Raw genomic sequence first — 17,500 nt, 5'->3', positions numbered from 1 at the left:
CTCTCTAGCATATTTTCCTGTATTTAGGTTTATTTTTGCATATTTCTTCTCTGTCTGTCTATCTATCTATCTATCTATCTATCTATCTATCTATCTATCTATCTATCGATTAATATGTACAATTTTATGACCCACCATTTTGTTTGGTTTTTGAGACCGAGTTTTGCTACTACATTGCCTACTCTGGCCTGGAACTTGAGATCTTCCTGCTTCAGCCTCCCAAGTTCTCCACAAGTTTCCAATTTTTTTCCCCACTTAATATTTTATCATTTAAACTCTTTGTTCACTGTGGACCCAAATCTTTCATCCGTGGTATCTTTTATTGGGACAGTATTCGTCCTCTGGAGTACATGGTGATAACCAGATACATCTTCACGGTGTTTAACGATCAATTCCAGCCACGGCCCTTCTGTCGTTATGTGCTGATCATTTTGTGCATTGGAACGAGACACTTTTCTAGTTGCTTTGAGATGCGGATTACATGAATCAATAGAGCCATAGCAGGGTGACCCAGAAGTCGTCTGTGTTCTGCACACCCTGGGTCTGAATTCTTCACACTCCTTCTTGCCTTCTCTTCCTTTCTCAGACGACCAATACTCCACCCTGTTCTGTCAGCTCAACTTCAGAACAAACGCAAATTTAATCACGCAACTGCCAATTGCACTGATTTGTAACTCAGTCACTTACCCCCCTTCCCCCCTTTTGTGGCACACTGGAAGGACTCATGTTTAGATCTAAGGAATGTTCCCTGGGAGCATTCTTCTGTACGAAGCTTTTTCTTTGGGGATAGAATCTCAGAGGTGACTCAAAGCGAATGAACGATTTAAGTCAATTACTTTAACTGCTATAATCAAGTAGCTTGGAAACATGGGAGAATGAGTTACCACAGTGATGCCAGAGGAGAGTGATTGTGTGTGTGTGTGTGTGTGTGTGTGTGTATGTAAGCCATTGATCCGCACACCAAGGCATACTAGGAAACACAAATACTTAGTGCTGAGCTGGGCATGTATGTTTGAAGTAAGTGGGAGGGGCATATACGTGTGTGTGTGTCTGTGTGTGTCTGTGTGTCTGTGTGTGTGGTAAGTGTCTTTTTCCATCAGCCGCCTTACTTTTTTTCTTTTCCATTTGTGTGTGTAATGTGGTGGGCATGTTTATGCATGCATGCGTGTAGGGGCACAGGTATAGAAGCTGCATATGTGTATGTGCACTTGGAGACCCCAGGTTGTCATCAGGAACCATCCTCAAGAACTCTCTTGATTTATTCATCAAGGCAAGGTCTTTCCTTTGAACCTAAGGCTTGCTGATCTACCTCAGCTCCCTAGCAATGGTTGCACTGGGGATCCCGTCCCTGCCTTCTGAGGTTGGAATTACAGAAGGTCACCACAGCCATAAGGCTTTTATGAGACTTCTGGGGATCCAAACTCAGCTCCCCGTACTAACACGGCAAGCACTTAACTGAGCCAGCTTCCTGAGACAGTCCTACACTGAACCTGGAGCTCATTGGTTCCACGGAGCTGGTCGGTGAGCCCGGGAATCCACCTGTCTCTGCTTCCCCAGCGCTGGGACCATAGACAAGTACCACCATGGCAGAGCTGCCTTAAGCCACGGGTTCTGGGAGTCCAGCTCGAGTCCTCAGGCTTGCAAGGCAGATAGAATTATTTGTGAGGAGCATTAGACAGTGATGAGGCCAAGCCAGCTGCACACTCCTGGCTTCAGCTTGAGTTAGTGTCATCATCACTCCGAGACTGTGGAGAACACGAACAAGTCACAAGGACATCCGGTCACTTGTGCCCTTCCTCCCCTAGGAAGAGGTGTTGCAAATAACCTTGCCTCGCCCAAGAGACATGTGGTGTAGCTGAGAGTAAGTGAATGTGGATGAGTCTACAGTTGTTTACGGGCATGCTGGGCATCTGCCCCTTGCTTGCTTCCGTTGTTGGTCTGGTCCCCTTTCTCCATCCTAGATCAGTTCTGAGCTTGAACTGTGTAGACCACCGCCAGGTGCAGAGGTTCGGCTCAGCCAGTTAATAGTCAGCAAACTCCATGGTAACGTGGCCTGTTACTGTGGCAGATGTTAGTGTCTGATCCCATGGTAGTTCTCCCCCTCCCCCGCCACCCCCATGCCCTGCTTTAACACTGTCTGACTGCCCCTCTCACTGGGGGAGGCAGCATCTCGTGGCCCTGCCCTTTCCTCTCAGTAATCTGTGTGATTCACCTTCAGGCAGCAGAATTTCTCTGAAAGTGTGCTGTATTGTTCCCAAGGCCTTCTGACTGAATCTAACGGAGCACTTAGTCTGGAGAAAGTCAGCCAGCGTGGGGGAAGTCTGACTTCCCTGGGGGACATTGGTTAATCAATCTGGTTGACAGTCCCCACCCAGCTCAACCCTCCAGCCATCCCTGTTCTGCAATGAATCATCTCAATCAGTCTTCGATGGCTTTCATTTTGGCTGAAAAGTCTATGGAGAGAGGGGCTGGGGGCTGTGGCTCAATTGATGGAGAGCTTGCTCAGCATGCAAGCCCTGGGTTCCATCAGCAGCATCACGTACACCAGGAGTGGAGGTGCACATCCGTCCTCCCAACACTTGAGAGATGGAAACAGGAAGATCAGAAATTCAAGATCATCCTTAGCAACAAATTAAATTCGAGGCCGGCCTTACATGAGACCCTGTCTCAATAAAACACAATAAAATCTATAGAACCAGCTCAGATGAGCCAGGCTCCTTGGTGTGGGTGGGGCATACTAATGGTCAGTCTTCCCCTGTGAGATACCACAGCACAGGACAGGATGTGGAGCGATGGATGGAGCAGGTTAGGCCTCTGGAATCGTATAGACTAGAAACAGTGGGGCACGCTACTCTACCCAGTGCTTGAGGGATGGAGGCTGCAGGAGGATCAGAAGTTCAAAGGTCATCTTTAGCTAAATTGGGAGTTCAGAGCCAGCTTGGGCTACATGAGCCCCTGTCTCAAAATAAAAATACAATCAAATATGTCTCCTTGGATGTCTGAGAGAAGTCTCTAACTTGGTGTGTCAAAATCTGAGCTGTTGATCCTCTTCCCTCTCCATCCATCTCAGGGAAGATCGGCTCCATCAACCCAGTAGCGGAACCTGTCCACCGTACCTCCAGACTTCCCAAAGTCGGAATGTCTCCAGACCCACTCCTCAAGTTTTACCAATCTGATCCTGACTTGCTTGGTCCCACCCTCACCTGGCCTGGGCATCGTATGAGCCGCCTAACTGCTCTCTCTGCTTCTGCTTTGTCAAAGAGAGCACAGACCCACTAAAAATGTGCCACAAACTGTCATTTCTAAACCCCAGCCCCCTCCACCCTGTGACTTCCCATCTTGTAGATGCCATAACAGCTCCAGGACCTCGTAGGGTCCCGCCCCGACCTCGGCTCTCCCTTTATGCTTTAATTCCCTTTGCTGCCCTCTCCGTCCTCTTCTAGACTTTCTGTATCCCCATCATGTCATCCCCAACTTCACCTCAAAGTCCTGCCTTCCTGCTGCCTGAAAACTTCTTCCCCCAGGTATCTATCTGTACCTCTTGTTCCTGAGAACGGTTCCTGACACCAAGTGGGTGCAAAGTGTTCATGAGATGAGTGAAGGAATTGGGATGTGCCCCTGACCTGACTTCTCCAGGATAACTTTGTTGGTCTCCTTTATAGTTGAAATATGTGTGTGTGTGTGTGTGTGTGTGTGTGTGTGTACATGTGTGAGTAGACATGTGCACTCGTATGTGTTTTTGTGGAGGTTAGCGATCAGGGTTGAATGTCTCCACCACGTTCACCTTGCACACTGCCCCACCTGACTTTTATGGAGGTGTTGGGGATCTGAAGCACAGTGGAAAACACTACTCACTGATCCACCTCCCCAGCCCCATCACCCCATAACTGAGCTCCTTTTGATTTGCTCAGAGCCGGCTTGCTCTCCCCTCAGAAGTGTCCTGAGAGACCTACATCTTTCTTTCCTCACTTCTTGAAGAAGGGACTGTGACTTCTGGGTCCCAGTCTAGTGCTCACCGGGCTTCTTGGCATATGGTGGACCTGTAGTAAGTAAATACTTCCCAGCGGTGGCTCGGTGCTTAGTAGGTGGATCAGGACATCCAATCACAGGAGGCCTGCTGAAGTAGAGGGAGAGCCAGGCCCCTGTTTCCCGTGTGTTCCCAGCAGGCTGCTAACCGCTTGTTTCTGCTGCATATGTTCTCAGCAGAGACCAAGAGCAGGCCTGGGTAGATGCACTCAGAATTTCCTTCTAGCAAATTCTCACCGGATGTGGATTCTGGCAAGGTATGCACCACACACACCAGTCCCATGGGAGTCTCAGTTCGGTTTTGAGCCACTGGTTGGGGATGACATGCAAAGAGAAGTGGACCCTCGGCTTTATTGAAGTGGTGGTAGGTCATTTGTTTTCTCTCACGCAGGAAGCTGTCCAGGGTTTAGGCAGGAGGAGAGAAGAGTGTATTTTCTTTCTGGAGACCTGGCTCCTCGGTACCCTTTTCACCCCTCTAAGCCTGCCTGTGCAAGAGAAGGCTGGTGTGTGGCGGGTAGCCAATTCTTCTCTGCCTATTAGGCCTAGAAGCAGTTCCCTTAGTACTGATGGAGAAGAGGTCACATTTGCTCTGTTTGCTTATGACCCACATATCTGAGGTATTTTGGAAAGCCCTGGTGGAGAGTGATATTCTGGAGAATCTAGAGTGGTGGTGGGCATGTGACATGGTGGACGTGCGACGTGGTACCCAGAGTCTTTGTTGAATGGGCTGGCCACTGGGAGACCATTAGTTGAATCAGATACTACTTTGTGTGTGTGTGTGTGTGTGTGTGTGTGAGAGAGAGAGAGAGAGAAAGAGAGAGAGAGAGAGAAAGAGAGAGAGAGAGAAGGAGAGAAGAGAGAGAGAGAAGGAGAGAAGAGAGAGAGAGAGAGAGAGAGTTTTGTACATATTCCTGTATTTATGTACATGTGTATGTGATTACACATGTGGAGGCCAGACATTGACATCAAGACATCTTCCTCAACCTATTTCTATTTGGTTTCATCTGTGTTTAATGTTTAATTTTTTTTAATCTATGTGTACACGTGTGTGACTGTATATCCATGCCCCGTGTGTGCAGATGTTCTCAGAGGTCAGGAGAGGATATTGAATCCCTTACGCTGGGAGCTATGGCTGGTTCTGAACAGCTCAGTGTGGGTTCTTAGAGACAAACTCAGGTTTCTTTCTGGAAGAGCAGAAAGCATTCCTAACTGTGGAGTAGGTTCCCCAGTCCCTTTACACACTTGGTTTTTGAGATATGATCTCTCACTGACTCAAGCCCACTGATTCAGCTCGTTGGTTGGCTGATGTGCTCCAGAGGTCTAGTTGTCTTGTTGTTGTTTTTAATGTGTGCTTGTGAGACAGACGTTTCACCCACTGAACCTTCTATCCCCTCTCCCCCCAGGCTCTATCTCTAGGCTGAACTCCACGTCTTACATGACCTTGAGCCAGGCCTCCTAACCCTGGGCTCTCTGGCTTAGTCTCCTCGGGTTAGCGAAACAATCACACATCTCCCTCCCCATTCATAAACTGCGGAGAAGCAAACGCCTGAGTGTGAGGAGCCCTCTGAGGGGTTTAGGAGCTGATGTGCAGAACTCAGAGTGCCTGAAGAGAAAGCTGCTGTGCAAACACAATATATTATTAATACAATGTTAAAAAATAGCAGCGCAGCCTGAGCTATTCATAGGCACTCTGGGCTGCAGAAGCAGCAGGGCTCTGATACGCAGGCCCTTACACTGTTTGGGGAAGCAGGGACTATGGTTTTTCAAGTCTGCGACACACTGTACAGAAGAGGAAAATGAGATTTTAGGACAATTTGGACATATACTTACGTACACGGGTAGTGTATTCACCAAGTAGGCTACAGTTTTTCAAATTTAACAAGCTGGATGGCAGGCCACTGATTTTTCATTACACATTAGAGCTACTTTACAGTGTGGCCAGTCTGAGGGCACAGAGCCAAAGCTTAGGAATCCCCTTTCTTTCCTCATATACCCATTAGGAAGCAGACGAAAATGCCTTAGACTCCATGGTGAAACTTCCCCAGGTAGGTAAACTAGTAACGGTTAGTAATTGGTTTGGTTAGCTAACTAATCAGTTGGTCATATCTACTCAACAGATGCATGCAGGACACACCTGCTACATGCTACGGTAGACACTGGCAATGGAAGACTTAGATTATTACCTAAGAGACCCCCACCCTGCGTGTGTGTGTGTGTGTGTGTGTGTGTGTGTGTGTGTGTGTGTGTGTGAATGCATGTGTAGGTCAGAGGTCAATCAATCTCAGCCATCTTCTGTCATTCACTGTCTTTTTGAGGTATGATCTTTCAATGAACCAGAAGCTCACAGGTTTGGCTGTATTAACTTTTCAGTAAGCCCCTGGGAGCCATCACAGATAAGGAATTGACCAATATATACCAGAGAAAGGATTTCATCTATGCAGCTTTTAACAAAATAGTTTCATTGGGGTTACTTACAGGAGCACAAGTGACTAAAGGCAGCTGTGTCATTGAAAACCCCACCCCAGCTCGGGTGACAAGTCACCAAAGCTGCAACCCAGAAGCTACAACTTTTAGGAAATTCCACTGAAGAAAATCACCTCTTCTAAGGAATTGTTACTGTTCTATAACATTCAAGAAGGGCCTTGTGAGTCTTGTGAGTTTCAGGAGTTTCCTCAGGCCTGTAAGTTTTGTTGACTTCCTAAGACTTGTAAGTTTCCTTTACTTTCTGAGGATTAATGAGCTTCTCTCCAGGGGGCTATGTTTTAATTTAGACTGACTATGCAACCGTCTATTTTCTTTCTGTTACAGAGCCTGTGTCATCTTGGGGGTGATCTTTCTTCTGTCATCTATATGCATAGTGGTCAAAGCCATCCATGACCTCTCAACTAGGCTGCTCCCTGAAGTGGTAAGGCCCGGCTTTCCTAACACTCTTTCCTAAGTTCCCACCTTGATTCTTTCCAAGGTCTGCTGCAGTGAGTGGGTTAAGGGAGGGTGTTGAGCTGAGGGAGACATATTATGCAGCATTTTTAGGGGGCAGAAGAACTCACTCCAAGAATACAGATGACTCAGCAGAGTAAGGGTTCTGGGTCAGATGAGACTTCACATAGTTGGGCTGGTTCTGTCTTTTATGTCCTGCCCTTACACTTTTTGATTAGTTTTAAAGCAATGTCTTTATTTTCATAAAAAAAAAGGAGTTATATTTATGCAGCTGTGATCCTGTCTGTTGTCTAAATCCATCGAATCATTGCTATAGTAAGGTATTTCATTTTTCCTTTGCAGTGTGCAAATCTATTTCCATTAGGATTCCTAGCATAACTGATGTCTAGATATATAAACTAGAAGACACACTTTCTGACAGAGGTGTTTCTCACTGTCTGGTCCTGTGGTCATTACTTTAACTCTGTCTTCCTCTGTATTCACTGGATGGTTTTGTAGCTTTCTGTTGAACAGCCTTCACAGAAGGCAACCGGTTTGGTTACTAGGTGATGAAGATGCTGACATTATAGTTTTTCACATTTGGCTTCATGACAATGTAAACTGGACACATTGACTTATAAGACATGTTTGGATTTAAGCTTGAACGCAACACATCATTTTATACAAGTCAGGATAATTAGGGAGACTATGCATGGATAGGTAGTGTTCATATAACTTTGGGGGGTAGGATCTTGTGAGTCTTATAAATTTCAGGAGCATCCTGAGACTTGTAAATTTTGTTGACTTCCTACATCTTATAAGTTTCTTTTACTTCCTGGGTCTTAAAGATTTCAGGAGGAAATGACTCAGTTTGGAAGAAATACTTATACAACTGCCTATGTTATATTTCTTATGGATTCTGTGTCATCTTGGGAGTAATTTTCTGTGTGTGTGTGTGTGCTCACACACACACATGCATGTGTATATGATCTGCCTAGCTAGTGTAGGTCTTACATCCAGCTATCCTCTTCCCCATCAAACTGTATGTCGCATACCCCATTCTGCTAGAATCGGAATCTGTTAACACAGAAGGCACCAAGGGTGATTATGTATGTTACATGTCAAGCAGGCAACACCCTACATTTTTCAGAGGATGTAAATGCACCTGAATTTGAAGCAATATTACTAAGTAGCAGTTATTAGCGCCGTGCCAGCTGACACATTCATTTATAAAGACATTAAATATTCATTTCCAGCAGGTGTAGTGGCATGAAATGGGTGACTTTGCACACAGGCCTCTGTAGAAATGCTCCTTGCTTTTCTCTCGATAGCAGAAGCACTTTTAGCTGTGGGAAGTCACTCATTATCCCAAGGTGCAGATGCTCTTAGGAGAAGAGATCCGGAATTTGAATCCTGCTTCACCATATCAGTGTCTAACGAACCGCCCCTTTCACGTTTAAATGGTGGAGAGACACACGGGTGATACCCAAGATGGGCCCTGTCCTTGGAGAACCCGAGGCTACTGCAGTCTTTTTTATCAGTTTTGGGGCGAGACTGGAAATTTATACCACGTTGTGGATATCCTGCATATGGTTGGTTTCATTTTTTTAAGCTTTCAGCCTCATGAAAAGTTAACAAGGAGCATTTGAGCTGCAAGGTAAAGACTGCTGTTCGCCGGCACACAGGGCCAGTTCACGCTACCAAGCATAGAAAATTATAAATTATTAATGCCTGTGCGTGGGGGCAGGGATGCATGCATGTGAGCATGCATGTGTGTGGCGGTCAGAGGGCAACCTCAGGTGTTATCCTCAGGGATGCTATCCCTGTGCTTTGAGATGAGGTCTCCCATTGTCTTAGAGCTCAGCAGTTTGCCTAGGATGGCTGACCACTGGGTCCCAGGGATCGACCTGTCTCTGTTTCCCCAGCATTTGTATTACACGTAGGTTCCACCAGTCCCATTTTTCATGCTGGTTCTGGGGCTCGAACTCAGGTCTTTGTGCTTGCAATGAAAGCATCTTACCAACAGAGTCATGGCTCCATCCCAGTTTCTCTCTTTTGAAAGTTAGCATACAAAGTAACAGAGTTCCTCATGAGATTCCTTCTCAGTGTTGGTTGCTCTCTGAGTGCTGGCTCCCCTCCCGGTCTTCCTTATGACCCATTTGTACCTTTCACCCCTTGCGCTTTCCTGTCATACTCTCTCCAGCCCTTTCCCTCAGAGCCTCTTTGTCCCAGCCTTTCTTGGTCTGCGTTCTAATTTTCCTGCAGCCACTCACACGTAATCCCACATATAAAAAGTAGAAGCCAGGATCTGTGTATGAGAGAGAACAAGATGTGTTTGTCATAATGAGCCTACGTTACTGTACTTATTTTTTCCCAATTCCATCCATCTTTCTGCAAATTTCATTTTTTAATGGCTAAAATTCCATCATGTACCCGGACCATGTTTTCATTAGCCATCCATCTGTGAGTGGGTACCTAGACTGGTTCTGTTTCCTGGCTATTGTGAAAAGAGCAGCAATGAACAGGGTGAGCCAGTGTCCCTGAAGTAACGTGTAGGCTTCTGGGGATAAGCCATGGATTTTTCAGTCAAGTGTGCTGGTTCGTTTGCTCTGTACCAGGGAAGTTTCTAGAAGCCAGCTAGCCAGCCAATCACACATCCTGCTGTGACTCAGGATGGGTGCTGATACAGAATGCTTCCCGTAAATTAGATTTGTCAAATCAAATGCCCAGAGACATCAGGCCTGGACAACCAAAGAGGAGAAGTTGGCCAGTAGTGGGAGACCATGTGCCTGGCTAAAGGCTCTAGACTCTTTCAGAGTTGCTGTGCCAGAGAAAAGAGTAGAAACCTCTGCTGAACGTAAAACGCACAGGGCTGGGCAGACAGCTCAGGGGGCAAAGTGCTTGCTGGGCAAGCCCGAGGATCTGAGTTCAAGCCTCAGGAACACGGCAAAGCCAGACCTAGGAGAATGGTATGCATTAAGGACAGAAGACAGGAGCATCCTTGGGGCTCTCTGGGTAGCTGAACTGGTGAGTTCTGGCTTCAGCAAGAGACCCCAACTAGACAAAATAAGGGGGAGAGTGACAGAGGGCAAGAGGAAGACTCCTCTACCACGGATGTTAACCTTTTCCTCACCTGTATGGAAAGAGTACCTGCACACATACACATATGTATCACACACACACACACACACACACACACACACACACACACACACAGAGGGGACTAATGAAAAAGAAATCGAAAGCCTGAGTGGATCATTTCACACGGATACATTGTCTCACTTAGGGTTTCATTGCTGTGAAGAGACACCCTGACCTGGTAAAGGACATTTAACTGGGGCTGGCTTACAGTTACAGAGAGGTTCAGTCCATTATCATCACGGCAGGAAGCATGGCAGGATCCAGGCAGACATGGTCCTGGAGAAAGAACTGAGAGTTCTACATCCTGATCTAAAGGCAGTCAGGAAGAGATCCACTCTTCTGCGTTGGGCGGAGCTTGAGAAGTGGGAGCCCTCAGAGCCAGCCTACACAGTGATAGGCTTCCTTCAACAAGGCCGCACTTCCTCGGAGCACTTCCCACGGGGCCAAGCATAGTCAAACCACCACACGCATGAAGTCTCAGCTTAAGTCAGGGCCTTTGCTACTTCTTGTAGGGCCTGGACCAAACAAGGGCCAGTGCTCAGCCTCTAGGTAATGGATGTCTCTCCCAATCACACCTTAACCCCTCACCTCAAATCCAAGCTGCATTCTCACAGCTGAGTCCTGCCCTGAAAGATGCAAGGTTCGGGAGCTGGGTGTGGCTCCACAGGCAATGCTTGACTAGCAGCTTTGAAAACCTGGGTCTGAGCCCCAGCACCATACAAACCGTGTCTAGAGGTGCGTACCTGCTACATAACCCCAGCGCTGGAGAGGTGGAGATAGGAGGACCAGGAAGTGTGAGGGTCATGCTCGGCTATGTAATGAGTTCAAGCCTAGACTGGGATCTTGAGATAACCTGAGACTGTCTTAAAACAAAACAAAAGTCAAAACCAGTTCCTTTCTTTTAATTGAGCGCGAAAGTCTCACAGTGAGGCTTAGTGCAAGAATGGGTCAGCGCATGTGAGCACGCACACGTGTGCATATGTGTATGTGTGCATGCGTGTGTGTACATATGTGTGATGGGTATATATGCCTGTGAGACTAGAGGAGGACATTGTGTATTCTCTCTTGCTCTCCACATTATTCCCTTGAGGTCGGGTTTCTCACCGAACCTGGAACTTGCTGTTTTTTGTCTACGCTGGTGGTGAGCAAGCCCTTCTTGTCTCTGCTTCCCCTCCCCCAAGTGCTCTGGTTGCGGGTTATAACAGGCTTTTTAATGCCGTCCTCATACCCACTGAGCCATCTCCCCAGCCCGCAATGGCGCAGTTTTCAACGAGAAATCTGGGTAGCCAGGAGTTACCCAGCTGTGAAGTCAGCTGGCTCTGATCCTCCAGGGTGTCACTGGCCCCTTGGGGTTTGGCTGGAAGAGGAACTGAGCCAGCCTGGTTTCTGGGGTGAGTCCTGAAGCAGGCCTATGGGGGTTACGTTTTATGGCCGTATACATAAAAAACATAAGCCTGCTCCCCACCCCTGCACCGCACCTCTGGTTAATAAGGCAGATTTTGGAAGAGAGTTCTCCACAATTCTGCACTGCTCTAGTTCTAGCAGCTAGACAGAGGGCTGTGCTCTGACACAGAGCCAACACTTGCTAGATGCTAAAAAGTTCAAGTCAATATTTACTTATTTACAATACAATAACAGCTTCGACTGTTGGGGATGGGACTCAGTTGGTAGAGAACTTGCCCTGCCATGCCTGGGCCATGCCATGCCATGGTTCCGTTCCCAGAACTGTTTAAACTACAGGTGGTGGGACACGCCTGTAGTCCCAGCACTTGGGAGGCAGAGACAGGAGGATCAGAAGTTCAAGGTCACCCTCAGCTACACAGTGAGTTTCAGGGGAGCTCGGGCTACATGAGATCTTGTCTCTAAAACAAAACAAAACAAGGATAAATAAAGAAAAAAGAAAGAAACTTCAGAACAAAAATGAACATCTTCAAGAAATCTGTGCCGGTGATGACCTTACCTACTGCAATGAACTTTTTCATTAACGAATAAAAGCTACATATATTCCTGGTGTATGTATGTATTTATTTATATTATGTATATATGGTGTATGTATGTATTTATACATGTATGTATGTATGCATGTATGTATGTATGTATGTATGTATGTGTTGTTTGGTGCTAAGATGGGCTGTTTTATTATTTTGCTTTTTTTCTGTGGTTCTTTTCATTTTGATCATGGGTTGTTTTTAGAGTCGCATCCTGTTTTGGCCCGCTGCACCTGTTCTGATGGGGAAGGGCTGGTGGTGTGTTGTTCCTGTTTGCAGGGACACTGCTGTGAAAGTTGAAGTTCGCAGGCTGATGGCAGAGTCGATCTGAGTGCTGGCTGGCCTCTTCATCCTCCAGCTCCTGGCTCCGTGGGCCAGGCTGTGTGTCTTGGCTGCCCACTGGCCTTCAGGGCTTGACCTTCCCACCTCCTCTAACCACCCCCCCCTACAGTATTCTTCCCTGTTCTCTCCTCCCTCCCCTTTTCTTTCTCCTTCTTCCCTCCCCCCTCCACACACGAACCTTAGCACATGATAAACAAATACAAACACACACACACAGTTTTTTAACCTGTAAGCTCATTCTTTTCCTCTCACTTCCTGCCTGCCATCTGCTCTCTGTACAATGGTTTATCTGGAAGCATTCCTGACTTTTCCACCCCTTAGCCTGTCCCTGCCAGTGGATTCTCTTGACCACGGCTTTAGAGCAGTGGTTCTCAGCCTCCCTAAACGCTGTGACCCATTAATACATACAGTTTCTCATTTGTGGTGACCCCAACCATAAAATTATTATTATTTTTTGGCCTTTTTTTTTTTTTAAGACAGGGTTTCTCAGTATAGCTCTGGCTGTCCTGGAACTCACTTTGTAGACCAGGCTGGCCTCGAACTCAGAAATCTGCCCGCCTCTGCCTCCCAAGTGCTGGGATTAAAGGCGTGGGTCACCACTGCCTGGCTATAAAATTATTTTTGTTGTTATTCATAACTGTAATTTTGCTCCTGTTATGAATCCTAATGTAAATATCTGTGTTTTCTGATGGTCTTAGGTGAGCCCAGTGAAAGGGTCGTTTGAGACCCACAGGTTGAGAACTACTGCTTTAGAGCCAGGAAGCATTTGACAGAAGGAAGTGAGAGAGAATGGTTTCAGTGGCTTTTGAAACAAGGGTCCCATGTACAGAGTGTGTGTTTCTGAAGATTCCACGTGGTATCGGTGAGCTCTCAGAGGCTCATAGCCCTGGTGATAAAGATGTGAGAGAAGAGATTCTAACTGTAAACTGAAGTTCCCAGAACGTCATGAACCTGTTACTAGTTGGAACAAGGAATTTCGGGTAACCTGAATCTGCGTTCCTGGGCCAACGTTATTTGTTTTTGGCTGCAGGACAGACTGTCTCTTACTCCTTTTGAGATGAGAGCTGTTTTTGCATGGACATAGCCCTGCCTTTTCTCACTAGGTGAGCCTAGGGTGGGTTGCTAAATCTTTTTCTGCCTCAGTTTTTGTTTGTTTGTTTGTTTGTTTTACAGAAGGTCAATACTAATGGTACCTTGTTGATGAAAGGTACCAGGCTTTGTTTAGTACGGAAGCCCTTAGGACTTGCTTAGCTCCAAGCTATGGAGTGGCTGCTGATGGCTGGAGAAGAGGTGTCTAAGGAGGACTGCAGGCCTTTGATGTCTTCAGTGTGGGAGATCAGACTGCATTGAACATTCTAGGAAATGCCCTCGGAGACGATTCTTAGCCCAGGTGGATAATGCATGGCCAGCATAACCTGTGCCTCAGAGTCGGAGAGTCTTCCAACAGGATACACTGTCCAGCATAGCTCCTAATTTAACTTGGGAACTGAACTGACTAATACTTAAAAATACAAATAAATAAGCAAACAAACAAACAAACAAAGAAAAGAGCGTTTGTCTTGTATGAGGATCTGAGTCCAACTCCTAGAACCCAAATTTAGAAAACCAGCTCTGGTGACAGGTGACATACACTTGCAGTCTCAGGGCCGAGGAGGCAGAGACAGGTCAACCTTGGGGCTTCCTGGACAGTTAGCCTAGATTTCCTGGATTGCTCCAGGCCAGTAAGAGATTCTCCTTCAAACCCAGGTGGCCGGTGGAACTAGAGAGATGGCTCTGTGATAAAGAAGGCCTTGTTGGGCAGTGCAGACTGGAGTTAGGGTTTCAGCAATAAGAAGACAGGTAGGTGTCTTTCCAAAGCAAACGCTTGCAAGCCCAGCGCTGACGGGACTGGAGATGTGAGGTCCTGCACTGAGGTTTGCTGGGTTCCGGTCTAGCTAAGTTATGATCCCAGGTTAGAGAAGGACCCTGACTCAACGCAATAGGTGGAGGACACCAGAGGCCCTTTTGGTCTTTTCATGTAAGTACAGGCATGTGCATCTGCACACACGTGTACATAGACTGATTCTCTGTCTCTGTCTGTCTCTCTGTCTCTGTCTCTCTCTCTCACACACACACACACACACATATATATACACAAGTTAACTAACTAAATTAACTAATTTTTTTTAAAAGGTAGCTGGGTCCTGAGGCATGACCCTTGAGGTTGACCCCTGACTTCCACACATTTGTGCATGCATGTGCACAGACTCACACAGACAGACAGACGGACACACACACATACAGATAACCAGTCACATAATATGTCAATGTTGATTAAAACATGTGCTTGAAACGTGGTCCCATTGTGAGGCCCGCTAGGAGTCCCGCTGACATATGCGTAGGACCAGTGGGTTGCTATGAAAGCAGCTTTTGCTCTCCCAAGTGTGACCCGGACACTTTGCTGACGGGACTATTCCTTCGCCCGTTCTATAAATAGAAAGTGTAAGGAGACAACACGTCTGATTAGACAGGAACGCTAACCAGTGGGCTAAATATAGCAGTAGTTCCCAGGGCCAGCCGGGAAGGGAGCTGTGACGGAACCACATCTGACCTCATGTGCTTGCCTGCCACACCGTGAAGGACCCTGGCGGCTTGGGCCCCTGAGGGTTTGTCTCCGGCAGCTTCCCAAAGTGTGGGCAGCTTGTCCCCATGGTCTCTCGTAAGAACTGGAGGTTGACAGTCGGCTGTGGTTCCCTAGGGAATGACTCAGAGTCTCCATTTGGGCCACTTCCTGAATTTGGCAATCTTCATTTTTAATCAGTTTATGATATATCTGTGAGCAATCACCACGTTCCTCGATTCTGTCTATTATAATAGGTGTCTTTGTGCTTTCTTCCTTGAAATTAGCGGGATCTTTTTTCTTTAAGCTTGATGTCTCATTAGGCCTTCACACAGTTTCTGAAGTTGGCGAAGGCATTAGACCTGCCACCATCTTACAACAAAAAGACACACTGGGAGAACCCTGTTAACGCTCAACTGCGCTGTGAACCATTCGCAGACTCAGCGAGTGGATTCACTGAGCAGATCGAGGGCTCTCCCTGAGGACTGAGCCTGGCAAAGTCAGACTCAGCGTCAAACTTCTAAAGAGAGCTGTGTTTCCCAACGGAATTGACATCGTCCAAAGACACCAGCCCCACGTGAGATCCAGAGTCAATTCCAAGTCTAGGACATCCCCCGCTTTCCTGATTCCAGACAACCTCACCCCCTTCACAGTAGCTTTGGAGAATTTTTTAACGTGATCAGCAGCATGAAGAGCCATCTCGTGCGGCTGCCGTGGCACACATGGAGGAAGGCATGTTCATTTCTCTCCAGCTGCCAGTTCCCCCACCCTGCCCCTCCTACTCAAGGGGAATCTGTGTACGGAAGGATACTGAGGGTGTGACCTGAGCACTTGCCTGAGCATGCATGGGGCCCTGGGGTCCATCCCAGCAGCTCCCCTTACACACACACACACACACACACACACACACACACACATACATACACACACACCCCACAGAGACCCCCCCCATTTTGTATTCACAAATACACATAAATAAAAATCAAACAGATCTTTAAAAACAACAACAGAAACCCCACAACACAAAAGAAACAAACAAAAAAACAGTGGTATTGATCAACGATGGTGGGTTGTTGCATCGACATTGAGAACTTCACTAGGCCAACACCCCTCTTCTGGGGCAATTCTAATCTCTTGAAACTTGTTTTTCTAATTAACTAACTAACTAACTAACTAACTAACTTAGGGGTTGTTTCTCTGTGCAGTTTTGAAAGTGCTTTATTATTTTGGAGAAAAATGCTTTCAAGAGCTGTTTGCCACTGTAATATATATAATATGCATATTATATATATTACAATAGCATATCACTGTATGTTACTATGTATGTAGTATACAGTAATATATACCTCTCTCTCTCTCTCTCTCTCTCTCTCTCTCTCTCTCTATATATATATATATATATATATATATATATATATACATCTCTCCATTTGCTTCTCTGCATACAGGGTGAGACCGTGGCCTCAGAGCATCTCTGCCCATGGTTTGGCCAGTGGGGAGACTCAGGCTGAGGGCATGTTTTCTTTCTTAAGCTCACACTGAAATGCCCCGTCCACACAGTGCACATAGTGAGCCCTAGCACTTCGAAGCAGTGGAGAGTGTGTTCTTAGAGTAGTGACAGCCCTCACTATAACTGTCTTTGGGTCATGCGGGTCCTGCTGCGTTCTTTAGACTATTCAGCCTACAGCCAAAATATAAGTATCTTTTCATGAAGCCACAGATGTAACCAGGTTGTTGGAGGAATGTTGCATATTTTTATGGGATATAGTTTTTTGGGATACTGGGCTTCAGCGGATTTCACCCATACACACACACACACACACACACACACACACACACACACACACTGAGCTCTTTGATCATCTCAGTCTCTGGAGTGAAAACTTCTAAGACCAAGATGGCTGAAGACAGGCTCTTTTCCCTAAAGAATTTTTTCAGAGAGTGGCTGCAGGGGGCTTGACCCATGACCTACCCCTGTAACACATATACTGTGTGTTAGGGAGGCCTTGACCCATGACGCCTCCCTGAACACACACTGTGTGTGTAGGGGGGCCTTGCCCCATGATGCCTCTCTGAACACACACTGTGTGTGTAGGGGGTCTTGATCCATGACGCCTCCCTGAACACACACTGTGTGTGTAGGGGGGCCTTGACCCATGACTTACCCCTCCAACACATACACTGTGTGTGTAGGGGGGGCTTGACCCATGACTTACCCCTGTAACACATATACTGTGTGTTAGGGGGGCCTTGACCCACGACGCCTCTCTGAACACACTCTGTGTGTGTAGGGGGTCCTTGACCCATGACGCCTCCCTGAACACACACTGTGTGTAGGGTTGTTAGAAGAAACGGCTGCCTCAAGAAAGGCACCCTGAAGTCTGTCTTTACCAGCCTGTCTCCCTTAGTGATCCCAAACACTCCTAGCCCCAATCTAGGTGTGTGTGTGTGTGTATATATATATATATATATATATATATATATATAT

General features: G+C 46.8%; 1 protein-coding gene across 1 annotated transcript in view; it reads left to right on the top strand.

Annotated features, from left to right (window-relative positions):
* Tmem163 (transmembrane protein 163) overlaps positions 1-17,500 on the top strand; it is a 184,465-nt gene that overhangs the window by 151,165 nt on the left and 15,800 nt on the right. The window contains exon 5 of the mRNA XM_031381019.1: positions 6,835-6,931. Coding sequence (XP_031236879.1) covers positions 6,835-6,931 — 97 coding nt within the window. The remainder of the gene's footprint in view (positions 1-6,834; positions 6,932-17,500) is intronic.

The sequence above is a fragment of the Mastomys coucha genome, unplaced genomic scaffold, assembly GCF_008632895.1.
Source record: "Mastomys coucha isolate ucsf_1 unplaced genomic scaffold, UCSF_Mcou_1 pScaffold1, whole genome shotgun sequence".
NCBI lineage: Eukaryota > Metazoa > Chordata > Mammalia > Rodentia > Muridae > Mastomys > Mastomys coucha.
This window is presented reverse-complemented; position numbering and strand designations above follow the sequence as displayed.